At 45.5% G+C, this 27438-nt stretch overlaps 1 protein-coding gene across 13 annotated transcripts in view; it reads right to left on the reverse strand.

Moving 5' to 3' along the window:
• Positions 1-27438, reverse strand: part of EIF4G3 (eukaryotic translation initiation factor 4 gamma 3) — a 149531-nt gene that overhangs the window by 16036 nt on the left and 106057 nt on the right. For 11 of the 13 annotated variants that reach the window (XR_004842978.1, XM_035901935.1, XM_035901929.1 and 8 more), the window contains 12 exons: positions 21058-21146; positions 18899-19148; positions 16107-16264; positions 14805-14930; positions 13575-13685; positions 9530-9700; positions 8341-8538; positions 7469-7615; positions 6939-7175; positions 4556-4660; positions 2748-2880; positions 1574-1668 (listed from right to left, as the gene is read on the reverse strand). Coding sequence is in view for 11 of the 13 variants with exons in the window: in XM_035901935.1 (XP_035757828.1) it covers positions 1574-1668; positions 2748-2880; positions 4556-4660; positions 6939-7175; positions 7469-7615; positions 8341-8538; positions 9530-9700; positions 13575-13685; positions 14805-14930; positions 16107-16264; positions 18899-19148; positions 21058-21146 (1820 nt within the window). In the remaining 2 variants the exon portion in view is untranslated. Of the gene's footprint in view, positions 1-1573; positions 1669-2747; positions 2881-4555; positions 4661-6938; positions 7176-7468; positions 7616-8340; positions 8539-9529; positions 9701-13293; positions 13408-13574; positions 13686-14804; positions 14931-16106; positions 16265-18898; positions 19149-21057; positions 21147-27438 lie in introns of those variants that run through there. The other 2 variants (XM_035901931.1, XR_004842979.1) reach the window with 2 other exon arrangements.

The following is a 27438-nucleotide window of genomic DNA, read 5'->3' on the forward strand; positions in this document are numbered from 1 at the left end:
CACACCATTACAAGTGCAAATCATACATCTTAATTATAAACGGGGTATTTTTTGGCAACAATCCCTGCCTTGTGAATACCAAAATACACTTTTAACACATTTTTGGAAGACCAAAGCCTAGAGAGAGTTCACAAACAGCCTCTTCCAAAGTGTCAGTGAAAACATTCATGGTGACCGGGCGCTTCCCTTTATTGGGAACCCTGAAGCTCAGTAAGGAGGATAAAGCACAGTATGCGAGTGCTTGAAAACGTTCCGTTTGTTTGTGCCGAGTTCTGCTGTCCTCTCCACCTACCAGACATGGCTCCGGGGGGAATCTGCACAGTAACAAACAGAACTCAGAGGGCAAAGAACAACAATAGGTTGCAGAACTTTGAGGGGTAAAGTAGTGTCTGACAAGAAGAGAACATTGATTTTACAGTGCTCAGTAGGTGAATTTATTGACAAGGAGGTTGTGACCCCACAGATCTCTTTGTGTGAGCTCCCCTCGCTTTCCGACAACGCAGCAGTGGTGCAGCTAGCTCTGTCTGTACAGTATTTGTACCAAACGGAGTAGAAGAACTTTTCCCAGATGAGCTGTAAGCCCAGACAAAAGCAGGCCAAATCCCTCCTACTAATTAAGTTTTGGAGTCTGTTTTATGACTTTTACAAGGAACAAACCGAGCTTTATCTGCAGTCTGCCCAGGTTCTGCTTTACAGCTCTCCGAGCACCCAGGCACAGAGAGTAAAATTCAGGGAGAGTGATATTAATTGGGACAGAGGAATGTCTAGGAAAAACCCTGATTTATGTGAAAGACAGAGCTCTCCTTGGCGAGAAATCCCAAAGCTGTTCCGAAGATCATTAAAAAAAGAGAAATCTCCAAGCTTGCCTAACCTGCAGCCCGATATAAATGTCCTCAAATCACCATTTTAATGGTAAAATGACAGGAAGATGCTCATCTGGAGGAAGGGTGTGAACGTTTAACACACACCGAGGGATGCAACTGCACCGTGCAGAAGCCCAGAAACACTGTAAAAGCGGACGCAGCTGCTCTTGTAGGACTTGAAACTTCCAAGTCCAGAGTGCTGCAATCTGCGACATGTCAGGAATATTTTCTGGTCGCAGTGAATGTGGCATCCTCATTCTACTAAGAAGCAGCCTCAGAACAGGGTCTTGAGAATTTGAGGCAGCAAAGGATTTCTGTCAGATGGCTGTTTGAGACTCCTGCTGCAATAGCTATGTACGTGCTCTATCACCATCACACACCATAGCTCAGCTCACAATCTCTTTAATAAAAACCATAGATCTTCCACCTCAGAGAACTTCTGGGTCACTAAAAGGACACTATAAACCTGAGGAAAAGCATATGCATACTCCTTTCCCTCAGAACAAGCAAAATAGGAACGTTCAGAAGACAACAGAGTCTTCCTTCATGCTTTATTTACGTACAGTGCTAACTCTGGGGACTTAAAAGTGTCCCAAAAAACCAAGTTTTGACCTGTAAACACTGTAACAGTCTTTCCTAGACAGGCAGATACAATAAGGTAAGACCTCAGCATTTTTGTTGCTCTGAACGAGTCTTGTGCTGGCACCTACCTTGGTGATTTTAAGGAACTTGGTGGGGTCCAGCACTCTGCTGTTCTTTGCCCCCTGCACAGTGTTCCAACCGCCTTCATCGACCCGCTGGACACCTGCCAGATGACAAACACAGCTGCCCTTAGCTCATCCCTGCTGCTCCAGTGGCACCCCGGGAGAATGCAGGAGGAGGAAAAGAAAATGGCATGTTTCTGCTAAGCCTCAGCCCAATTCTGTGAAGAAATGATGGGTTTTGGAGTGTTTCCTCAGCCCAAGGTGACACAACTAGCTTGCCTGACTTTATTATTACGAAATAGCCTTGACATAAAAGACCTCACCATTCTCAAGGGCTGGCTGTGGTAGCAATTATTCCTGGTCAGATTTCTCAGCGTGTGCTCTGGATGTGGCTGCATATACTGAGCGTTCACAAGCTCGCCAAAGGAGCAGACAGGACACCATTGCTAACCCAAAGCTGCGTTTGCAGCACTGATCTCAGCAGTGCTGGGCTAGTCTAGACACAGAACCATCAGGCAGTCCTGAGTCCCTTACCTTCTCCTGATGCCAGTTTTAGGATAATTAAAACAAAACCTATGTGCGTTTTCTTTATGCCCTGTTTTCATGGCACTTTCATTTGACAATCCTTGGTATTAAAGAATCCCAGATTACTTTCTCCTTGCCCTGCTCTGTCCCAGTCTTCATTTTCCGAGTCACTCCAAATTCATCTGCAGGTAGAGTGCCAGCCTCAAGGGCTGGTAGAGATTTAAGGTAATGCCGACACACTTTCTCACGCTGAGTTAACACCTCACAACTTTAACAGCTAAAGAGAACACGGTCACTCTCGAAATTAGATGCTGCTCTGTGCAAGAAGGGATGGCAAATCTGACTCCTTCGTAGTAACTTGTTATAACAGATTGCTGGCGGCCTGTCATGAAATCAAACAGGGTTTGCGTGAACGCAAAACTTAAGCACTATTGGCCTGCGATTGTTTATTGTTACCCAAGGGATTTGCCCCCGTAAAATCCACACAACCATTCCACGGCAAGTCTGCTCCTTCTCCAGCCTCGGCTGTAATCAGGCCCCAATTCCCTTTGCTCACTACACTTACGAAAAAAACCAGACTTGTATGTGGGATTCTGACTATGGCCACTGGATGTGAAATGAGTGAAACAAGCAGCCAGCTTGGCTTTTACTTTACCTGGTCTCCTCTTCTCTTTGGTCATGAGCTGTTGGACCTTCCTCTGTTCTTCTTGCTCTTCAATCTTGGCTTCTTTATGAATCTGCTCAATGGTCTTCGGGCCCTGGTCTGCTCTCCGTGACACCCAGTTGCACTAGGAAAGGAACAAACAATGTGCTCAGAGATACTTCCAGGGGAGCATCGTGAACTTTGAACACTACAAATGAGGCCTTGTGATGTCCTCGAGGGGCTGCTCCCCGAGGGACTGGGGAAGTCTTTGTGGAGCTGGGTCACGTTGCAGACATGGTTATCCCAGCACCACAGGCCAAAGCCACGTGTTCTGGTATAAAGACTGTGGTATATGTTTTGGTGGAGAATGGAGGCTGCGGTGAAGACCTGACTTGGGAGAGGCATGACTGAATTCAAGACATTTTAACTCCTAGCACCCTGCACGTTCCCAGTTTTCCAGTCTTTCTAGGTTTGGAGGAAACAGGTGTACGAGAGGGAGGCTGCTGTCACTGTCTATCCGTTTATTACTGACACTGTTTGTTGCAGCCCATCCTCCAAGTTTGAGGGGAAAAAATAAAAACCTGAAAATAAAGAAGCAAGAAGCGACTGCATTTCATCTGGAGATGGTGCTTTGCTGCTCCAGGGACGTGATGGCCAAGATGGGAATCCTGCAGAGAGAGGTGGAGCTGTCTCTCCGCAAAACATTTCCACTGCTTGATGTGTCTATTCAGCCAAACACTGCAGAGATCCATCTATCCACAGAATAACCAGACTGTCTCTTGATCTTGCTAAAAGCTCATTACAACTTGTGGGGTAGTTATTTTTGTGTACCCTGCAGTCAAAACGGTGACTTCAGCCTCCACAAAACCCCAAACCGGCTGCAAAACAGCGATTTGAGGTATGAGGAAAACCCGCTCAGGACTTCAGTCAAGTGGTGTCTCGTGGCTAAAGCCACGCTGCTACCAGCACCAACATGGGTGAAATTACAGGCACTGGGGAAGGTTTGTGCAACCTGCAGTCACGTCTTCAACCACATGGCATAGACACCCCCTTTGCTGTATGAGACTCCAGCTTTAACATCCCTGTCTGCACTCCGTGTGTACTTGTCTACACCACGTTATCTCCTACCTGTCATTTTCAGAGCTTTGTGTGGACCTGCCATCATCGCACTCTGACGGAGCGCAGCCTCCATTTGCTTTTGGCTGCACCATACGGCCAATAAACAACCAGCAGCTGCCTGCTTGTGCTAGCAATGCAGGCTGATACAGGACCATCTTTCGATGAAACCTGTACCGCCATGAAAAAGAGCCCACACAGTTTTTACAGCCCCACTAACTGTTCCCCTCACTCGTGGGGTACGCATCTCAGAGCATTTTGGTCCCATCAGCACAAGTAAGCACTGGCAGGAAACAGTTACACCCAGAGTGCATGGGAACGAAGGCAGCAAAGCAGCGCGACTGACACAGACAAGCAGAGGGGATGCTGTGGGGAAAAAACCACCCACAACCTCTCCTGTGAAAAGAACTCAGGTGTGTCCAGCTGCAATGGGGCTGGACGAGGGCCATGAGAAACCGGTGCAGGCGCACATCTAACATTAAGCAGAACCAAAACACCCGACACAAGCAGTTCGCCTCTCTACCAGCCTTGGCCTTCATGAAGGCAAAACAGAGAGATTTCTTGTCTTTACAGCCAGACTTTTGGGATGAGGGGCACAAATCTCCTCCCCCAACATCCCATTTCTGCTGTAAATACTGTAAATCCCCACTCTTAGACGAGAGCTCTTCCAGCCTGGACATTTACTTACATGAGTTGGCACCTACCAGCCTTAGGTCTATTACATCCTGAAGCATGAACCGAATCCTTGAAGACGTTTTCCTCTCTTTCACAATCTTCTCCATCTGATTAAAATACTGGTCCATGCGAGGCTACACAAGAGAAACATCATCATCATCAACATGTCTTGGAAGAAAATGAGAACAATCCCTCGGGTGGGGAGTCAGTGGGTGCTGCATTACAGCATTTCTGTGCCAGAAATGCGTCTGGGCACCCAGAGTTGCACTCTGGAGAAGCTGGGTCTTGTACGCTCCCCCATGTTGGATTTGAGTGTGCACAGTGCAGGAAACGAGGCACAACCCTTTGGGCACCCCCTCCATTTAGCACACACTTTCTCTGCGTTATTCGTTACTCAAATAATCTGCACCCCCTGCATGTACATCATAAACTTGTCATCCATTAAAAAAAAAGTGGGCTTTTTTTCACGGTACAGCTATGCTGTCACCAAAAAGGGGAGTCCTGCTCTACCTCCAAGCTCCTCCTTTTCAAGTGATGCAAGTGTGCTCACCTCAGCCTAAGAAAAACCATCTCAGGAAACTAAACGGGCTTTAAACTAACCCTGTGAACATCGCTTTGATGCTTTACCTCCCTGAACTGTCTCAGCTGGGGTCAGGCAAGAGGAGCAGGGGCAGAAGCACTGCTCTGCTCAGCAAGAAGCTGTTTAACGGGCTTAGCTGTAGTGGGAAATCCCACAAGCTCCTTTTCATCCAGAAAGCCATGATGTGATGGAATTCAAATCAGTTTGCACCAAGACATGAAATGGTATCACCAGAGAAGCCTCCATTAGGTCTAAATTCAACTCACCAGGCTCCAAAAAGCCTTTTCCCCCAAAATGGGGGCTCTGGCTGTTTTTAACAAAAAGTTTCAGGGCAGTTTTATAAAAGGTTTCCTACTCCCTTCACTAAAAACTAGCTGAACCCTTTTCCTTATTTCTTAAATAAACAAGAAAAACCCTACTAAAATTTGGGTCTGGCCTTGCCTTGGAAAGTTTCAGCTCAGAGCAAATGTTTCCAAAGTTAGGAATGACAGGGAAAATATTTAAAATGGACTTTGTCCAGAAGCTTTAATTGTAACTACCACTAACACTTCAGGTTCAATAAAAACACATAATAAAACGTCTACCCCTTTAATAGAAAATAAAGGATTCTCACTCAGTCTTGATAGAAATAACAAATCACAAAGACGGGACGCGGGCAGCTTCTCACAACGGGTAACACAACATCTGCAAAGCATTTCCCTGCTGCATGCACACTCCGTGCTACACGGTGCCACGGCTCGAGCTTGCAGACCCGGCTAGCGCACTGAAATGTTGGCTCTTACAGACTTTCCATGCTCGCAAAGACTGAAACAGCATCCAGGACTCATCCAACACAACCTCAGCTACTGCTCAGAAGTCAGACCCTGTTTTCTTCCCAAAGCACAGGGAGAAATTTAATCCCTGCATGAGTAACGCACCCGCTGCTGTGTGAACAGTGTAGGGTATTTAGTTGAGGGGATTAGTGGTAAACAATGCTGTTTTGGTCAACACTCCACAAAAATAGTTTGGGAAACTGTTTCCCCATAAGGATCGGGATTGATCCGCCATGATCCCTGCGATCCAGCACACTTGTGAGGGAACTCCCTTCCCAGAGCAGCTGAAAACAATTGGCTCAGTCTGTTTCCAGAGCCGAGTCCGACTGATTTCTGGCAAAACCCTCGAATGCTTTTTCATCCCAAGCCTGGCTTTTGCGAAGGAGCAGCAGATTGTCTGTGCCAAGAGAAGCCGACTGAGCACGTCATGCTCCACGCTACATATACATTTCTTGGGAAGTCAGGAGGAGGATGCTGGAGCGCTGCAGTTGCAAAACAGCCGCTTCATTCCAGTGTAGCTGGAGATGATGACGACACAAAATAAATTCATCCACCGAGGTTCAGGTGGGGGTTTAGGCCAGTTAATGAGGGTTTTTCTTAGATTTAACCTGAACAACATGTTCAGTGGTAGATTTTGTAGGTAACATAAGCCTTCAGTGGTAAAGAAACAACTCTACATCTTAATGTTTTGGAAACCACAGATAAGAGGCAAATTCTATTTGGAAAAAGAAACCCACAGGGCACATTGGGCACTTTTAGACTGTGTCCTTGGATGAAATATTTGGAAACAAGTAGCAACTGGAGAACGCTGTTGAAAATGGTACAGACTCTATTAGGAAGGGGCAGAGAGGAGGGAGCGAGGCCAGGTTGTGATGAAACATCCACAGAAGAGCAGATGATTTCCTCATGCCATACAGAAATTCCTGATGAAAAAAATAAATCCTCAAAGAAAAACACCCCACACCCATTTTTCCATCCCTGCCCTGAAAGCCTCATCTCTCACTCCTGGTCCTGCCCTACCTTTGCTTTCTCAAAGTCCAGGTCCTTGCCAATGGTAGTTAGCAGGCGGCAAAGGCACTCGAGGGACTCCTCATCGTGGTTTTTCAGCAACTTCACCACACAGTCATGCATGATAGCCTCCGTCAGCATTTTCAGTTTGAAAAGCTCGCCAATGAATTTTATATTCCCAATGGATCTCCGTCGGGCTTTGTCCTTGGCTTCTTCCAGCTCGTCATGGAGCCGCGTCTTCTCCTCTGGCTGTAAAACAGAAAACCAGCTCTAAACCAACATATTCACAGAGTGCAGAACTCTTCAAAAGATCCAGTTTTACGTTTATAGTTGCCAGTGTCCCTGTTCACTCTTTTTCCCCTAAAACCCAAAAAGAGGTTGGTATAAACTTGCTAATCAAGGTAGATATTCTTTATTACGCTCAGCCACAGTGACAGAATGAAACTCTCGACTCCAAAATTCCCCCCCAGCCAACCGCCATCTTCAAAAGAGATCACTTTCAGAGGGAGCTCTGAGAATTTATGAGGAAAAATACCACTTACAGTGGTAGCAGCTTCAAGTTCTTTCTGCTTCTTTTCAAAGACGTCATCGTCAGCCTTGTCCTTTTCAAATTCCTTCTGGCAGCGATTTAACAGCAACTTGCGGAAATTTACTGTGCTCCCAGGTTTGTCTGCCATGGGCACTTTCAGCTGTAGAAGCAAGAACAACATCAGCAGAAATAACAGCTAAACTCTACACGCGAGCAAGGTTTCCTAGAAGCCATCCATTACATTTTATCATGCAATTCATATTCAGCAACGCAAGTCTGCAAGGCCATGACAGTTCAGCATCACGTCAATATTTCCAGCCGAGTTTTACATTTCACATGTAAAGTCGCACTCAAAACTTGGCTCACACCACCTCCGCCCAGAGGCAGATGACATTTCCATTCACAGGACCCTTTAAAAAGACACACTGCTTAAAACCACTCTTCTTGTGTGCTGAAGACTGTGGAGCTGTGCTCCTTCATTGTGTGTCATGAAGGATTGGGGGGAAGAAGGGATTATTTTGTCCCAAATTCACCGTCTGGGAACTAGCTGTCCCAAGGTTGGCTCGGCACCTCAGGCTCCCCTTGGAAATGAGAGAGAAAAATTGGACTTTCTGAACGTGACTCATTGCATCTTGTGACCAGGCAGAGTGAAGTGTCATCAACTCCAAACAACACATTGCTCCAAGCAAATCCCTCTGCCTGCAGGCACGGCTGACGAACGTAGAAGAAATCCATCGTGTAAATTATTTTGATCTACGTTCAGAAATTAACATTTAACTCTGCTCTTGCCACATTTATATTACTGCCAATCAGTTTGTGGGGATAATGTGCAGAACATTCACGACCGTGCAGAGGAATTTCCCATTTGACTTTGGAGGCTCTTACCGTTACCAGACATCTGCACATGTTGGCATACGCCACCGAGAAGCTCGGTTCATCGATAGCCTTCTCGAAGACCAGGTCGATGACCCCTTTCAACCTCTCTTCTGTATCTACTGTCAGGTCTGTCACTTGCTTCATGAGCTGATTGAACATCTGGGGTGTCAGCTTGTTCAAGATGCTCCGTACCTTGCGGAACAGCTCCTAAAGGACAGGAAAACTCTAAGTTTAAGCACAAATCGAGCAGGTGGTGTTCAGGAATAAGCTAGGATGCATCTTAAAAGGTGAATGGAGGTGATGTCCTACAGGAACTTCGAGGAAGCTGAGTTACGCACGGACACACATTTGCGCACAGTCTAGTTCCAGTTCTAACTCAGCTACCAGCTACCAAGGACCAAAGCTGCAGGGCGGGATTTTTGGAAACATCCAAGTGCTTTTTTCAAGTGTGACAGAGGCACAAAGCCTTGCTGCCACCCTTCTGAAATATTCTTCCTAATATCAATTTAGCCGTGAGATATAAATTAACAGGGAGCGGCCGCCTTCTCCTGTAACTAGAGGTAATCAACTTCTCCTATATTTACTTTAAGACACTTTTTTTTTTCTATCCAGAATGATAATTAGGTCAACAACACTGTCGTTAGCCCCGAAAACAGAATTCCAGTGTCCTTCAAGACTATCCTACAAATTACAAGCCTGACCACTGGGCAAACACCTCCGCCCAGAGTGGCTGCCCCACGGAGGAGGGGAGGGGGAGAAAGACACAGCAAGCTTCAGACACGGCGCTGTGGGCTGGGCAGGACAAACCGACAGAGGAACCTCAGTCTTGTGGAGGTTCAGGGCAGAAGCATAGTCTAAAAGGGGATGAAAAGCAAGTTCTGTGCTGGAAGTCTGAGGTTGTTTGCTTTAGAATAGAGACAGAAATATTCTAGTAAAATAGCAATAGAAAAACAACCTTGGAAGAGCAGTAGGAGGTTGTCTAGTGTTCCCTATTTAGACTTGCTTAATATACAGGATTGCCATTTAAACTCCAGGTCAAGAATAAACAGATGAAAGAAATAATCAAGGTAGGGGAAAGCTGTGATTCAAACTGGAATTCGTTGCCCTTTTTCAGTGTCTTACACAACGGCAAAGGCCAATTACCACCCTCCTCCTCTTACTGACTGCCGTACTCAGAAGCACTTGCTAATGCCCTCACCTGGGTTTTGACATTTTCTGGGTCCTCTGTTTGGTTTTCTCTCTTCAGGCTTGGCTTCCAGGCGTTCTCTGCCTTCTTGAGGTGGACATCCTCCTTCACACACACAGTGATGATCTTCCTCGGCTCTCTCCTCTGGCCTGGCTGAGATCTCCTCGGTCCAACATTCAACAACTAGGACAAAAACATTCCTTGTTATATCCCCTTTTAAACTCGCATTCTCGATAAAAAAACTCCGGGGCGCACGCCAACACCGACAATCAGCAACTCCTCCTAGGGCTTTGAGGACTCCCTCTGACCCAGCACACTGCTCCGGGTTGGTCAGAGGGAACATGAAGACACCAAACATGTTTCTCATGGGCAGCTTTTCCCGAAATAGATATGGGATGACGACTGCCTACACACATTGGCGATGCTCTGGATGCTACTTAAGTGCAGCAGAACTCAACCTGACTGACCAAAACTGCCTCTAGAAAGCCAGAAACTGCGTAACTGAAACATCATAGTGAAGGCATATTTAAGGACAAAATCAGTCCTTACAGGTGTATTTCAAATGCGCCATCCCAAGCAATTAGATAGTGATAAATTAGCAGCTCTCCCCAAAATGTTAAGTTTTATTGGAGATTGCTTCAAACAGAGCCATTTTTGAGACAGGAATTACATAAAACACACAGAAATGAGCATCAGTGCTGCTCCTGCACTGCAGAAACACGGATCCTGAGAGATGTGGGTCAATCTCTTTGTGGTTTCACAGAAGAAAGGGAAACCCAATACTTTGTTTGAAACGGCATCGAGTGCTTCTCTGCAATCCCGCATAACACGATGCTCTCCTCCTGGTCAAACCAGGTATGAAAACGGCGGAAACCATGGAGTTTTTCATCAGTTGTACAAGGCAGAGGGCATAAGGCACCCCCGGCTCCCTCTGCATCATCTGGGAGCTTCTACTTAAAGACTAAAGGTATCGATGTTTTCAGGAGGTTATTTTTCCCCTGCACTCTTTCATAGTTCTGAATTAATTTATTAGAAATGTCCAACCTCAGTGTAAAAATTAGCGCAGCAACAAAACTCCATTATCAAACCCCATTATTTTCCACAGAAGTAATTAACCTCTTCAGCGGGCAGCAGGCAACCTTCACATGAAAGATGGGGCATTTAAAACATTTCTTTGTTCCACAAAGGGATTCAGTGAGCATCAGAGAGGCAAGACCATCTCAGTTATTCAAACAGCTTCACTGAATACATGAGGAGAGGCTCTTAGCTGGTGCCTCCCATGCCATCTATCAGCCCCAAACCCACCTTTGCACATAATTAAAAAAGAAAACCCTCCTTAAAGGAAGGAGTTTTTACCCGCGATTTGAACCACTTGGCTTTGACAATGTAAATATGTGCCGCTGATAAAGCAAACGAACATAATCACCACCACTGCTGGAGTTTTCCTTTGGGCTTAGTTTCGTGGTAACAGCTACAGAATAAGATGTTGTCAAATGACCTCATGCCATGACGTGCTTTGTACACCGAGGCCATGCATGGAAGAGGGCTAAGTGGTGCAGCCTGTTAGCACGCTGCCCCTCCACCAAGGAAGACCTGCGTTCAGATCCCGCTGGCACACACAGAAATAACCCATCAGGGTGGTTCAAACTTTTTTGGGTGCACACTGTAATTGTAATGCAACTGCACGAGTTGATCAATCCCAAGAAATCAACAGTGGAACAAGGCAGCGAGAACTGGGAGCTGTCACAACGCTTTCGTGTGTCAGATGCCTTCCTAAAACAGTTGTCACTCCCTCCCTACGACCCCTCTCCGCTGCCACCCAGAGCCCTCCATCGACACTGGTGTGACGCAGCAAAGCCTGCTGCGCAGCCCTGCGTTGAAACATCTGCTTCTGGTTTTATGCAATTTCACACCATTTTGCTGACCAGGTTCTAACCACGCTGCAAATGTACAGCCATGGAGAGAAGAAACTTCCCTCCGGCTGAAAAACCAGACAATATTGCAACAGAAAACCAACCAGTTTCAGCCACGTGGCCCTAGACCTCATCACACACCTCCTTGCCCACAGAAAACTCTGAAACCAGAACCAGACTGGCAGCATGCCCTGAAAATCAAAATGTTTGCGCTCATTTCCCTGAGGAACACTGGCAGAGCTGACGAGAGGTAACCTGAGGCCACCCTGTTTCTCTTGCGTGGAGGCAGCTCTGGTCTGAAGGACCTTCCCACCACAGCTGAGCTGTAACGTGCGAGGACAGAGCCGCAGAGGCCCAGTGCTTCCTGGGGTACGGGTCCACACAAAGCCGAAGCGTTGGCTTTTCGAGCTAATGCACCGCCCTGGAGGAGGTGACTATTTCCCTTGCAAAACCGATGGATGCAAGGGCCACTCTTGCATCTCCTGAATATCAACCACGTTACATGCCACAGCCTTCTCTAATCTGGCTGCCTTCAAGACCAGACCTTTAAGTGCATTAGTAGAACAAAGCCTTTCTTTAAGATTCTATTTTTTTAATATCTGTGAATAAACTTGGTTCAAACCCTTCGCTTAGACTTTCAAAGCAGTGAACAGAAGCCTCCTTTGAACGTGTGATAAAGTAATACACTGCTCAAACTTTTAACAGAAAAAATCTGGGCCTCTTTTGGTTCCAAATTTACAAAGCGGCAAGTTAAAGAGGTGCGTAAGCGCATGCCGGGCCTCCTTTTTGTAACCCAGGCCAAGTAAACAATAATGGTTCTGCAGCACCTGCGATTGTAGTGCTACAGCTTGCACTGCACTCATATCTTCCACCAAAGGCACGGTGAAGTGCTTACCAAATGTTACTACATTAATCTGAAGTACCTGTCTTCTGGATGAAGAGGGGGGAAAAAAGGAAAGCAGAAAGAAACAGGGACAAGCCTCCTGCAGAGGAGCCAAAACCTCACAGCAACACGGCACGACCTGGCACTCTCCCTCAATGTCCGCTTCCACTCTTAGGACACAAATCATGGCAATGCTTTAAAAAACATCCAAGAAATTAAAGAACTGCTGCTCCCTCTCCAACAGGCGTCAAAGGCAGAAGGCAAAACTGAGGTTAGGTGCTAGGAGCAACTCTGCCTTCCGGGGAAGCACAAGAATCGAGGCAGCTCGAGTTTCCATCACCTCTCAAGAAGCATAAAAGCAGACGCATCCCGCCTTGGTGCATGGGGCCAGGCCGGTCCTCTCCAACCCTTGCACCTCATTACCCGCTGCACTCATCTAACTTCTTGCCTACACCAAAATGCATTTATTAGCTGTATTTTGATCCTGTGTAATTACACCCCTTGTGTTGTTCAATGCGACATTTGTTAGTTCTAAAAACAGTCACGCAACATGTTGAAGCGAAAAAAAGAAGGAAATAAAAGACAAAAGCCAAGGAAGCAAACCAAAAGATTCTCGACGTGCCAAAAGCTTGTTAGCGCTGAGCTGCTCGACATTATTTCAAGGGCAAGGAATAGGCAGTGGGGTTTAATGGTTTATGGGCATGGCCTGTGTAGAGGTGGAATGACCGAGTGGACAGACAGCGCACACGCAGATTTTTTGCCATGCTTTACGATAAGATAACGTCTGATTTTGCTCAGGGCTGAAAACCCTCTCATCCTATAACCGCCAATGTCACAGGACAGCGGGGCTTGTTAAAGAACGTTACCTTCCAACCCTCCTCAAGAAAAATGCAAAGAAAGGCTCTACTCTGTAAAGGCGCAAATGTAAGATGTATGTTATGTGCTGAATGCTCCAAATGAACGGGGTAAGCGGGACTTACCTTTTCTCCCCCTTTCCACAGGTCTGCAAAGTGCAGACCCCTCGCGGATCCCGCTCAGGCCAACGTCCCAGCATGCCCTCAGCTGGTGATGTCCCACCCACCACTGAAGACTGCCTAGAGGGGTACAATGCAAGTCTTGTTTCGTTTTTTTTTTAAACACTGTTGCACCTTTTTGTAAAGTTTTCTGCCAGTCGTTCTTTATCAATAGCGGGTGTTAGGGAAAAAGACAACTCTACAAAAAGGTGCAAAGATTCGGGGGGAAAGGGGGGGATTCGGCTTACCCCTATCGGCAGGTTCCTCAATGGTGGGTGAGGCGAGACCAAGAGAGGGCATGCTGGGGAACCGCACCGAGCCAGGGAAGGCAATCCAGGGTTGCTCTGCACTTTGCAGGCCTGCGGAGAGAGAAAGAGCGACAGGGATGTTACCAAGATGCCGAGAGGCTTGGGACATTCAGCGCACGAAAGGAGAGAAGGCGCCGGAGTACAACCTGCAAGTCCTAAATACAGGAAGCGATGTCGACCTCAAACAGCATCGAGGTTTCGGGACCGGGTGGTGCTCCGAGAGAAACCATGACACCGCAGCTACTCCAAGACACGGCCGCACACCCCAGAACTGAGGCACCAGCCATGAGACCACTCTCAAACCAGAAATATTACATCAACTCAAAATCGACGGGTTTGGCTCTGAGCCTCCTGGAAATCCGCATGCTTGGAAGTCAAGGTTATTCAGTGAACTCTTCTGAAAGCAGCAGTTTTGAAAGATAAATGATGGCTATGTCATTAGATGTATCTAGATGGATACATTGGATGTATCTTAATAGATCGATGAAAAATCAATGATTGCACCTAATGGAGGCAGCCTCCATCCTCCAGCTGCGGCTGACTGGGCAGCACCACGCTGGGGGGCACCCGCACCCCAAGAAAAAGAGACGGCAAAGGCAAGAATGAAGAATTCAGAGAGGGATTTCAGAATTCGGGCAAAGCCAGACACAGGGAAAAGAAGAGAAAGTGAAAGAAAAGAAGAGGAAAAGGTAAGAAAACAAGGAATGAAGTGACCAAAGCAAAGGAACATGTGAAAGCATAGAGAAAGCAAGAACATACACAGGCACTGTGTACTTTTTTTTTTGTTAGTAAAAATCTATTTGCTCTATCGGCGTGTTTTATAAAACAGAATCCCATGACAACACACACTGATGCCGGGTTGTTGTGCGAGAAACGTGCGTTTGCCCACGTGCAACTGCCAGGTCCTTGGAGTGGAAACACACTTCCACACCTCTCCCGCGGGAAATGGGGAAGGAGATCGAATCCATTTAAGACCAATACGTACCAGTTAAAAACATCTGCAACATTTTTCTAATTTGCCTAAATTTTGACAGCCAAGAAAACATCACCCTTGCATTCATCCTGACAAAACCAGCAGCACTGAAGCAAAGTAAGTGTGCAAAAATCGTGAGGACAGACTTCATCGGTGTTAAGGCCAGTTTTTAAATCAGCAAGTTGGGGTAAACTCACACTTCCAGATACGTTTCTTCCACCGGAGGTTTGCCTCCCAAAATCAGCAAAGGCCGGCGTAAAGTCTGGTCCTCGAGGCAGTATCCGAGGGTCCAGAGTCCTCAGGGGCAATTTCGGCTGATTGACCTGCATCGTGGGGTGGAACGAACAAACAGGATCTCTTCAGCAGATGCTGGAGGTACCAAAGTTCATGCAGGTCTACAGACCATCTCTGCTAAATCATAGTGGTCATGTTTAATACCCAAATTAACGCTTTTAACAAACTGTGCAAGTTTTATGCATCTATGCTTACACTAAAAATAAGCATTTATGTAAAACATGTCTTCTGCAGGTGGCTATTGAGGAAATAGGTGGAGTTCAGAAACATTTCAAGGCTGAGCACGTCTTATGGAGGACAAAATCACGGTAACACGGGCCCACCTTCTGCAAAATTAATGTGATGGTCTGGGTTCAGGATCACAAAACTGCCACCTTCCTCAAACAAATGTCTTTTGTGTTAACAAGACAGATTGCTGGCCGAGCAGAGGGAGTTCCACAGCAGACAGAACAGTAAGAAGCAATCACAGAAAACCAGTAGGTGGATGAAATAATTCTGGGAACAAAGCTGTGTTTTACAATTTGTCTGGGTATGAAATTCAGAGTGGAAATGTTTCTGCACATGAGAATCACCCAAATCCTGATCTGTGCTCGAATCTTAAGAGCGAGCCTATAGTGGTTACATCAAAATGCATGAACTCCATAGTTGTAAAGAAGATGAGAATAAGGTCTTGGTGTCAGCACTTCAGAAATAACAAGGATTTCACTAAGCGCAGATATACAGCAGAGAAAATCACATCTGTAATAAAGCTGGAGAGAAAAATCACACAACTTCTTGAGAATCAAGGTTTTAAAAGATCTTTCATTAGATCAGCTCATAAATACCAACACAACTCTTTCAGACTAAAAAGGGAGTTTGCCCAAAAGCTTGCCTATGCTTTCTAACCACAGAACTGATCCAATAAAAGACACTGCCTCTCCATTCAGTCACGCGTTGCTTCTATCCTCAGCTCTTTGTGGTTGTATCATTTAAAATTTTAATAACAACCAGCTCTCAACTTACTCCAGATAGACGCCATTAAAAATGCTTCTGTTTTTAAGTCATCTGTGCACATTCATTAGGCACCAACGCCTCTATTTGAAGAATTTTGTGATGTGACATCAGCCAAACATTCCCCCTTCCTGACAAAAGTCTGCATCGAAACCATCAAGGAATAAAGCATTCATTAGGGATCTTTATTTATATTAAAAAAAAGATGCACGCACCTGTTTGATCGGCTCTCCTCTCACCTTGTCGAGAACCACATCGCTTATGGGAGGCAGCCCCTCCGGCTTTTGGATACAGGCAGGCATGAACTGGAAATCCAATAAGAATTCCCGGTCGTACTGCTTCTTCCCCTCCGGGTCCAGGGGTTTCCACTGCTCTATAAGGAGAGAAGGTGCCTGAGATTCATAGGTAACAAAATCCTCCGCTCTGTGAGATGCGCTTCTGGTAAATCCCAAAGGGAAGAGGTCGCTACAGCTGCTTGGGAAATTTTAATTTATTTTAATTCCAAAGGCAGCAAGGAGATGAATACACATTGCCTTAAAGTAACATAAACAACGGGGAGCCTATAGGCAGCTCCAGCAGCAGCCACACGCAGAACTAATCACTAATTCCAGTTTTAACCCACGTCATCTCATTTTAATTCCGACTTCCACTCTCTCTTGTGACATGATGAAATGGGGACGATTCCCAGTTTCTGGGCAAAAGTTCTGTGTGAAAGGGAGTGATGAATGCAGAGCTGAGGAGAGCACTGCCCGCACCCAACAAAAATATCCTTTGAAAACCTGAAAACAATGAGCCTTTAACAACTGGAGATAACGGTGGGAACCAAAAGAAAACAGAACCACAGGCCACGCTCTAGGAATTACAACTTTTCACCCATTTTTTCAGAGGGCTTTCCGGGCAGCGCTGCGGTGTAGGGGACCTCGCCTGATGCAAGTAAAAATGTAAACCTACAGCCATCTCAATGCAAGGAAAATTAGCATCTGGTAGCCTAGAGACAGGATTTTCTTTGCCAGCCACACAGATTGTTTGAAGTTAGGATAGGAAACAGGGAATTGCTCGGCAGCCAGGTTAACCGGTCAGGCCCAAAGCAGGTGGCATGTCTTTATCTCCAGGAAAACATCTGTATGAGATGCCACCTTCGTACTTCACCGATGCCGAACGACATTGTTTTGCATTTACCCAGCCGTTCAGGTTCACCGTTAAGGTTTTCTATTATCTCTTTATTTTCGTCTCCGATCATCAGCTTTAAGTCTTTGGGTTCTCCCCATCCTCATCCCTGAAGAGGCCACAAACAGAAACTCATTTCAAGTGATGGACTTTAACAACTAGGAACGAAAATACATGGAAGCAATTACAATTTTTAGCTCTTTGTGCAGTTTTATTTCTATAGAGCTTCAGGATAAAAGGGTGCAGAACAAATGGTTTGGCTTGCTAGCTGTGTCCCAGCCAGAATTCCCAGCCAGCTGCCTATCCGCTCTGCCACACCACCCTCCATTTATCATGGAAAAGTACCGACAGCAACAAGAAACAGTTTATATGTACAGTTTCCTTCTCCTGAAAAGATCTTAACAAGCTGTTTTAACATGAAAAGCAGCTGGGCAGCATCACAGGCAGCCTTTCTGGATCCCCAGCAAGGGGACAGACTGGGATATAACACAGAATTCCTCCTGTGGTTGACGGAAAGGCAAAAATCCCCCTTCTTAAAAAGAGCAGAGCTGAAATCAAGGATTATTGCACCAAGTGGCCAGGTTTGCTTTGCAGCAGACAAGTCCGATGCGCATTGCTTTCTGAGGGATCGATCCAACCCTTCCGGCTGAGCAAAACGACGTCCAGATCTGACTGGGATCGTTCCGACTCCATCGAGGGTTTCAGAGAGACAGCTGATGAATTACAGATTAACTTCAAGATGTGCTCAACTAATGAACTGGTGAGCTATCAGAAGTGCGTGGTAAACTATCAAGAGGCCTCCACGTTTTCTTCTACCGATATGATGCCACCAAATTAGTAACAGAAAAGCAACCTGGGTCTTCGTCAGAACAGAGCAGCACTGCAATAACAGCTGCAGTGTAATCCCTTCATGGTGGTGCTCCTTCCTGATGCCTTGTCCAGGCTCTCATGGTCCTTCCTTACTTTATTTTATACTCTTTAATTTCTGAGCTTTTAAGAAAATGACTGATTTATTTGGAGGGAGCTTCACTTGAATAAGAAATGGCTTAAAAATTGGTAGCAACTGAAAAGTCGGTCTCAAGGTCCGTCTTAATGAGGTGAATTAAGAGGTTCAGGTCTACAAATTAAATACCTTAATAAATAACGACCCCCCCCCTTAGGTAAGACTACCTCCAGTGCTTACCAGCAATGAAAGGACCACATCCTGTGAGCCCACACTTAGAACTGTTTTATCCGAAGAACTGCATGCTCGCAGTTCAATAGCAGAGCCTGGATTGAGAACCACATACTGTTGCTGTTCTTTTCCTTTCTTTTCTAGGAATCTGAAGGTCTGTGCAATTGTTTAGCCAGGGAATTAAATCTATATAAACACAAATGCTGGTATTTCGTACCCAATCAGAAAACACAAATGCTGGTATTTTGTACCCAATCAGAACTTTCCAATCTCTTATTTAAGAAGTACGTCTGCTTATATGGAATTTCTTGGACTGTTCTCAGCTGTCAGTCACATGAGAACCAATTTGCCGCCATTTCCACTGCGCTGCAGCTAACATCCACACGTGCAATAAATTCAAGTAATTGGGGTTTTTCTCTTCTCTTCATTACCACCAGCAAGAAAAAAAACAATTTTCCTCTCGTGTCCCCCCACCCCCCGAAGGTCTCTTGTGCCTGTTGGTTAGTGGATCCCGGCAGAGCTGGACACAGTGAAACACCGTACTCCCTTCCAGCCCCACTGGGAAGATCCTTCCTTCCACAGGGAGGATGCTCAGGGCGTTAGCAGCCCTTACAGGAGGGAGGCAGAAAACCAAGCAAGCACAGACGAGTCTGAAACAGGATTTACCTGGTTTATACTGGTACACTGGACCTTCGCTGGAGCTCTCTGTGAAGCCAGAGTTTGCATCGGTTCCTTCTCCCTCTGAAATGCTCTCAGCACCGTTCCGCACAGGCTCTGCTTCCTGCTCTCCATTTTCTTCCACAGGTTTCGCTTTTTTAAGTTCAGAGGGGTCTCTCTCCAGTTGAAACCCATGGCTCATTTTCTCCTGTTCAGATTCAAGTACTTTGTCACCTGAAAGTTCCTCTTCTACTTTAGGCTGAAGCACAGATGGAAAGAGAGGTTATGTTAAAAACACCCTGCCAAAATCGAAGCAAGACGGCTCTTTGTTTATTCATACAGCATTTTTGTGTGTAGCAGAAATATGTATGCATCTTAATCGGCGACACAGAACAACACACAGAACAACCGATGATTTATCGGTTCGTTCCTGGAGATAACCCACTGATAATTAACAGTGCAACGGGAAAGACTCAGTGCTACCCGTGAAATCCCCAGGAGCTATTTGGATCGGATGGAAGGAACTGTTAAGCCCTACAGCACAACAGCCATGAGCAATCCCAACCGAGAAAGACAACCTCGCTTCTCCCCTCTCCCGCAGCTCATTGGCTACTTTAAAGGGCACGCCGTGCTCGTTCTGGGGGGATCCTTCCTTTAAGCGTACACTTCCTGCTGCTAATTGGAGCGGATCCCAATAAAGAAGGTAATGTGACACACAGCCACAATTGCAGCATCTCTGTTTCAGGAAAAAACATTAATGGTATCCCTGGCTGTTAATTTTAGAGCTCTCCAAGGACACAGCCTTATTCTGCATTCAGGCAGAGGTGGCGTTAGGAGTGCACTTCTCCTGGGAGAAACCCCAACATGTCCAAGCATGAAACAAAGGCAAGGCTTAATTGAGGATGCTCCGGAAGAGGCCCTCGAGCGTTTCGCCTCCCTACATGAGGGCACTGCATCCTAAAACGCTTTTTGCTGATTTTTCAAGGGAATACTCTGAAAAATTATCATCGGTGAAAATGCCGAGTACTCTGGGAGACCAGGCTCCTCCAATAAATGATGAAGAAAACATTACAGAGTGTAAACGTGCTGGCACAGCCCCGGCAACATCCTTCACTCTCTGGCTTGAAAACGCGCACAGGGATGCTTTTAATTTCCTTGGATTACCCAATCATCAGCTTTTCCATTGCGCCCAGGCCAGCTGTCGCAGCATGATACCTTGCACGTCAGCATTTTAAGCATCTACTTCCCCACAAACAGACAGGAGAGAGCTTCTGTACCATTTGTAATGCGTAAGTGAGCCTATCTGCTCTTTCGGAGGAGAAACTGCAAATGCTTGCTTAGACAAAGGATGAAGCAGCATCCGTGGGACTCAAGATTTACTCTGCAAAACCACCCTCTCAGAGCAGAAAGGTTCAGTGATGTTTGTGGTAGGGGAAAGTCATGGAGGAAATAGAAGACGAATAATAAGTGAAGAAAAAACGTGGAGTGAAGAAGCAATGCTTCTCTGTGCCACTTCTGGCCGACATCAGTTGTGATATATGCACAGGGCACTCTGAATATTTACATTTTTACTCCCTTAACCCTTCTGTGATCTATTCTGACCCCAATTTTACCCAGGATATTAAACAAAGAGGTTCCTCCTGCAATATCCCTACCAGAACGGCAGCAGGGGAGAATTGCGTTACTTGTCCAATTCCTGTCAAAGTGGTTTTGCCTGAGAACTTCAACATTTTCCTTTCCCCAGCTTCTCCATCAGGTGGTCATTGAGAAAACTACCCTTCAGCCATGACATCACATTGACATCACTGTGCAGCAACAGAACCTGCCAAATGTCACCATAGCGACACCTTGAGGACCCAAAACGGGGCAGTGCTGAGGGATTCAAACCCGTTTTCCTCTCATCCTTCACTGGAAGGACAGTAGTTATGTGTTCTGAAATGTTGGGGGTCATCAAATTAAGCAAGAACGAAGAAAGCTCGGAGAGCTTCAACAGGGAACAGACTAAACCCATTGATCTCATGGATGCTGGGAATATCACAGTTTCACCCCCAAAACTCTGCCCTGGGGTCCTTGTGAGACAACTAGGAAGCAGCATCCCTCAAATAAAGTGTCAAGAGAGCATCATCATAATTAAATTTGGATAAAGGAAGACTGGGGTTCCCTCTTACCTCTGTTTCTGCCTCTGTCACCTCCTCAGTGGCTTGGGTCTGGTCTTTTGGTTTCTTCCACGTCTTTGGTGCAGTTACAGCTGTTTGGGCTGCAATGTAAGCGTAAATCTGTTACAACACTAAATCAGAGGGAGCAAATTTGGCCGTGGTTGACGTGCTTCCCTCGTGCGCACTGGTTTTGCATACGGGATAACGAAGCAGTTGCAGCCTTGCATAGGATTCAGACGGATATAACCACTTTTTGTATCGTTAGCATGACATTAAAGCATGGCAATTGTTTTACAAGTCGCTTGTTCAAGTTCGAAATGGCACTTGCCATAGCAAGGGGTTTCCTACCAACAGCACAGGGATCACACGAGGCAAAAGAAAAACTTGAGAAACCGATTTGTTTTGAGAGATCAAGTATTGACTAGAAGTGAAGATTGTTCTCAATGTAGTTTTCTCATGGAATATTGTAAAAATTAACCATTGCCTGGACCATGACCGTACACAGGCCAAGAACTCCAGCATCTCATCCAAAAGGATGACTCCCTTTCCCTTGCAGTGCTACCGTCTCTCCTGAGCTGGATTTATATTTCAATTTAAAAGCAGGTTAACAACTCCACCGTTCATTAATTTCCCTGGCCAACTGATTTAAAGAAAACACCATATAATACTCTAAGACCAGCAGTGATTTACTCCAATGACTTTTTTTTTTCCCCCCGAAGGGTAAGAGAAACCACACAGTATATTAAGGAGACAAACCCATTAATACAATATGCTCATAATTTGTTGCAAGTGCTACCAGCTTAAATTCTGACACTAGGCACATACGCGTATTTAACACAGCACGTAAACAGAATTGATTTCGTGACTGAAGTTTACTGCAAACAGATTTCCAGCTCCAGCCTTTGGTTTCTAGCAGATACTATGGAAAAAAACCCCGCAGTGTGCACTTACCACAATAAAATACGATTTTGAAAGGCTCTTCAACTACGGATAAATGAAAAGGAGAGTTAATAAGGGCCTATTCTGTTCCTATGGGCAAAGAGGAAACTGGATTTGTTACATCCCCCCTGCCCCAAAAGATACGTAGGAGCCTCAGCGGGTTAAGAGCAAGCGTTTCGCTGTTTGGAGGGTGACTGTGGGCTTGCAGGAACACGGTGGGCTGCGGAAATCGCAACGCTTGGCATGCTGGCCCCAACCCAAAGCACAACAGGAGCTCTCGTCACCGATGAAAGAGTTTTAGCTTCATGCTAAGCACCACAAAAGCAAAGGTTAATTAAAAAAAAAAAAAAGTTTAATTCAAATATTCAGACATCATTTGGTCGTTCACAGAACTGATGGTTCATGGAGGAGCTGGAAATATCATCCAGAACTCCCAAACGAGTCCTGCACGCCCCATCCATCGCAGCACCCGGCAGAAAAACTCTTAAGAGCCGGGCAGAGCCCCAGCAGTAATCCTGAATGTCCTGGGGCTCAGAGGAGTGTTGAGGCAGGGATTGCAAAACGGCTTTGCCTTACACAACCGGGGATTGACTTTTATTACGCTGACAGAAGTCCACTGCACCCTCGCAAGAGCAGCCGAGTTATTCTCACTGTCCTGGGGTGAAACCGGGGTTGGGTAAGGACCAGGTGCCCACGCAGGTGGTAATTTCTGTCATTTAGCAAAGCGTGGACCTAATCGAGGCTCCGCAGTTCTCTCCACCAGAAAATCTGCTACAATTTAGTGAAAATGTAGTGGTTTTCAAAACTCACACTGCTGTTTTAAGGCTGGACATCAAGCCCCACTGCCTCAATACGATGCCTTCTTGGCTTGGTGATGCCACTTCCACGCTTTTGGGGGGGATTTCTTCCAAGGAGGGGGTCAAGTCTGCACAGTAATGACCTCCGTGCTGCCATAGCCAAGTAATTTCATTGATTAAGCCCAAAGTTCTTAATTTTACAGAATTTCACTCCGCTCAAGCTCAAACTACGCTAGGGAAAACATCCATGGTGTAAAACAATGTTTCACTTTTAAATGCACAGAAATAAACTCAGGGTTGCGGATCTGGGGCTGGCAAAGGTTTGAGGTGTTCCCTTCCTCAACCATCAGGATGTTAACATTATTGCTTCTCAACATACATTTTTTTTTTCCCCCACCTTTTTTTGGCAGATGAAAGCTAGATAAAGGACACGATGCCATCGAGCCTCTTGATGGAATCTCACAGCTTTTTCCTTGTTTCAGTCGCACAGATCCTCTTCTTGCTTTGGGGTTTCCCTGCAGGAGGATGCTTGGCCAGACACTTGTCTTTAATCCCAAGGCACGGCAGCAGCCTTGGCTGAGCGCTGTAGTTCTGCAGCCTGTAACTCTGTACTCACGCCCGACCGTATTTCAGAGCCGACTGGGGCATACTGGCAAGAGCTCCAAAGACCTTGCTCAATTTTTCCCCTCTTAAAATAGCTGACATCAGATTTTCTTTCTGTTCAATTCTCATTTCTGCTACAGGAACTGACTCAATGGAAGAATTTATGCTAATGTACGCTGAGAAAATGAACATGAGTTTAGGTGCCAACCCTCCCAAACCCCAAACCTGACTGGGGCAGCGGTCCTATCTGGTGCTATTTGAAAATCCGAGTTTCAGCTGTGAGGCATGCCCCAAGCTGCAGGGAAACCAAAACATAACGTGTCTGGTTTGGCTCTTGGCAAGGGAGACCTCCAGACACTTGTGGTCTTTCTCTCCATTTCCTTGTCCCCCCAAATTAAGCATTTTGCATGCACACCAATAATCAAATTGGTTCTCAAACACAGGTTCATTTTTGCCTGCATTCACACACCTCCAGGGCTTGTTTTCAGCCCATGTTGATGTGCTCAGTGGTGATTTCTTTCCACTGGAGAAGGGACACCAGCAGACCCAGCATACCGCTGAGCTCTCGGCTTATTGCTGCTTACAAAAATACAAGAGATAACAGGAGTGAAAACACTGATCCACATTAGAAGTCACACCTCACTTTTATGTCCTTGCTAAGTTTTGCCTACTTTATGACTTCTGCTCCTTTAATTCTTTCTTTTTTTAAGATATTCCCCTTTTATAATTTGAATTATAACACAAGCACAATTCCATCGCAAAGCTCAACCAAATTAAAACCTCTAGCTGCCGTAGGACTGGAAAGAATAACAAAATCCTTCTTCCCAGACTATCCTGGACATCATTACTGGCGATAACATCGCCACTGGAGAAATCTGCTCAGCAGACCCATTTCTCCAGCTCCATCACATTCTCCAGTGGAGTATCCTTCTGCAGGAGATGCCAACCCCAGCGAGTCCACAACCCACCAAGCAAGACAGAGAAGTCTCCCCTCTGATGTGAGTGCCAACTGCCAAGCATAAATTAATACCAGCTCTTAAATTTTTATTATTTTTTTTTTTTTAGCCAATGTGCCATTAACAACCAAAGCAAAGACTCACCATCGCCTTACAGTTCATGGGAAAGAAAATACATTCCAATGGGCTATGGCAGCAAATGAAGAAAAAGGCGATACCTGATTTATGTTTCTGACTCTCCGGCTTTGGGTGCTGGAGATATTTCTCCAAGATATTTCCAATTACTGCCCCAAGCTGCTTGTTACAGCCTCCAGAGCTAAGAAACCCAGGGACTCGCCATCAGTTGGGCTACTTTTTACTGAAATAAGTCTCATAAATTAGCTCTGCAGGAAACAGCCCTTTGAATTCAATGTGTATTAAGCTCTTTTGGCTTCCTGTGTTCCTCAGAGTTCTGCCTGGGACAGACATCAATCTCTTATTTTCCTCTTTGCTTCTGTAACAGCCATGATAGAAAGATTACATCAAAGGTGAGCATTCGGAGCATGTCCTAAAGGCTTCAAGTCTCTGGTAGCACCGCCGCCTTTAGAAATTTCACTCCACCAACAAAATTTTTCCTGTTTTGTTCCCCGAGAAGTGCTGGTCCCTCACTGCAGCCAGCAAAGCTACTAGAGAAAAAAAAAGAATTTAATAGCAAAAGCAACTGTGTGTCTTGTAACTGGAGCAACGGTTTCAGTAAGGATTGAGGTTGAGCACTGAGTTCCTCTCTTGATATCATCTGTATTTTTTTTCCTTGTAATGAAGATGAATAGGAGCCAATTCTTTCAAAAGATGCGTGCTCTTGCCCTTTGCAGATAACAGCTCCGGCCCATCCTGAAAACCTCGTCTCCTCTAATCCCACATGTTGGCAAATGCTCAGAACCGAAACAGCTAGCAACAAAAAATCAGACACCCAGGTACAACGTCCTGCTTGCAGGATAAAAACCTGCAGTTTCAGTGGTTTAATGCTCCAAAACCTACCAAATCTTCCCCATTTTGTAGGGGATTATAAGCAAGACCAATGGTGCTGATGAGCAGGCTACAGATGAACCAGCTGCTACCAAACATTGAGACCAAACCACTAAAATTATTACCTTCATTAGGCAGGCTAATACAACTTAAGAGTAGATAGAATACAATGTAAAATAAAAAGGAAAACCAAGCATACTGCAATTCCTGCAAAATAAGAAGAATACACCCCAGGTGCTCCTGTAGACAACCTCTGACCTTGGAAATCTGGTGGAGACCTAATGCCAGTGGAAAAGAAAGAGTAGAGGTTCCCTGGGATCCCAGAAGTCAGCTCCGCTCAGCTCCGGTCTCTTCCTACAAACACTGAGAAATTCGTTTTCTTGAGCTATAAAAAAGAACTGCTGGAGAATAAAGATGTTTAAGGGAAAGCCTTTGCAGTCCAAACAGATTCATTTCTCTCTGCAGCAAAAAATAAAGGCATTGTTTCTCTGAGTGTTAGACAGAAGGTGCATTCTGTAAAGTGCCGGAGGAACAAGCAAATAATTTGATTCATCCCTGAAAAGATGTCGCCTCCATCACAAAATATGGGATACACCTGCAAGTCTCCCCCGTGCTGCCCCGCCACATCAGGGAGGAGGTGGATTAATGCCTCGTGTTTTTAGGCAGGCAGATGATAGCTACGAGAAGGACCCTCAGGAGTAAGCGCTGCAGCAATCAGGTTATTCTTAGAGGTCTTGGGTCCAAGCAGTCTCCCAGTCAAATCAGATCAGCTACCACTAAAGGGAATAGAGCGGGGTATGATTTGTGGCTAACCAAACCGCTCTGTAATAAGCGCACGCTTCTGCTGAAAACCCCAAAGAAATACTGTTAAAAGCCAAGAGCTCACGCTTACCACCACGTGCTTGAGAGGTTCCTCTTATCCCAATTTCTATCATATCTCCAGAGATCATAAAAGAAGACTCCTGGCCTTTAGTCCAAGAAACAAAAATGTGGTTATACAGCCCTTTCTCCTTGCTCCTGAAATTCAGCATCCGTATTTCCCAGCGTACGGTAGAGACTTGCAATTCCTCATTCAGCCTGGATGGACACCTGAATTAGGAGTCACCTCCAGATTACGTTATTTAAATCTCTCTTCCTCTCTCCAAGGAAGAATTTGGAAAAGCGTTGCTCAAAAAAAGGTTGGCAGAGAAACTCAAACACAATTAAATGTCGTTAAAGAAGGGGTAAAGCACAAAAAAATGACTTGGAGAGTATTGGCTTTCCCTGAAGTACGGAGCTTTTAATAGTAATCGGAGTTTCAAGTAATATTTTACGTGACTTGAGAAATATTTTTTTCTCGCTTGCCAAAGCCAATGTACTGGCTAATGTGTGCTGTCTAGCCTAATGATATTAGAGCATTAAAATTAATCTTCTGCATAATTAAAGGCTCAAAATGCTGTAATGTTTGTTTGTTTTTTTAATTTAAACTACAGGACATTACAAAGCAAGCAATAATACTGCAAGCTGGAACCTGGCTGCGTAAAACCTTATTTACAGAAAGAGTTCCATTTCTCTACTTCATAAAGGAATTAATTTGTGTTATGAAGTAGCTCAACAAGCACCAGAGCAGTGAAGTGACCCAAGTAAAATAAAAATAGAAAAAGATTAAGAGAAAAAAACCACCAAAACCCCAAACCCCGTGGCTGGAATAGCAAAGGATCTTTCTGATCTTCCCTAGATATTGGGTTTTATTTAAGATCCGGCACATTGACCTAGCACAGCATTACACAAACATGGAACAAGGCCAATCTCAGCTTTTCATTTCATTTAATCCATCGCAGAGCGCAGCCCTAGGTGCTGCTGATGCCATTACACACCTAGTCCTTGCTTATGAAAGAATTAACTAAAAAAATCCCAAACCCTATTTTAAATGTTATTTAAAAACCCCAAACAACCCCCAAATCCCAACCTACTGTTTCCCCTTTGTTTCTTGTCCAAACTTCACCAAATTCAAAGGATATATTGACATAAACCACCTCAGCTTCCCCGCCCTGAAAGGACTGCAGGACTGGGTACAAAAGATGCGCTACATTTAAATGCTTTAACACTGCTGG

Source organism: Egretta garzetta, unplaced genomic scaffold, assembly GCF_000687185.1.
Source record: "Egretta garzetta isolate BGI_Z169 unplaced genomic scaffold, ASM68718v1 scaffold69, whole genome shotgun sequence".
Taxonomy (NCBI): domain Eukaryota; kingdom Metazoa; phylum Chordata; class Aves; order Pelecaniformes; family Ardeidae; genus Egretta; species Egretta garzetta.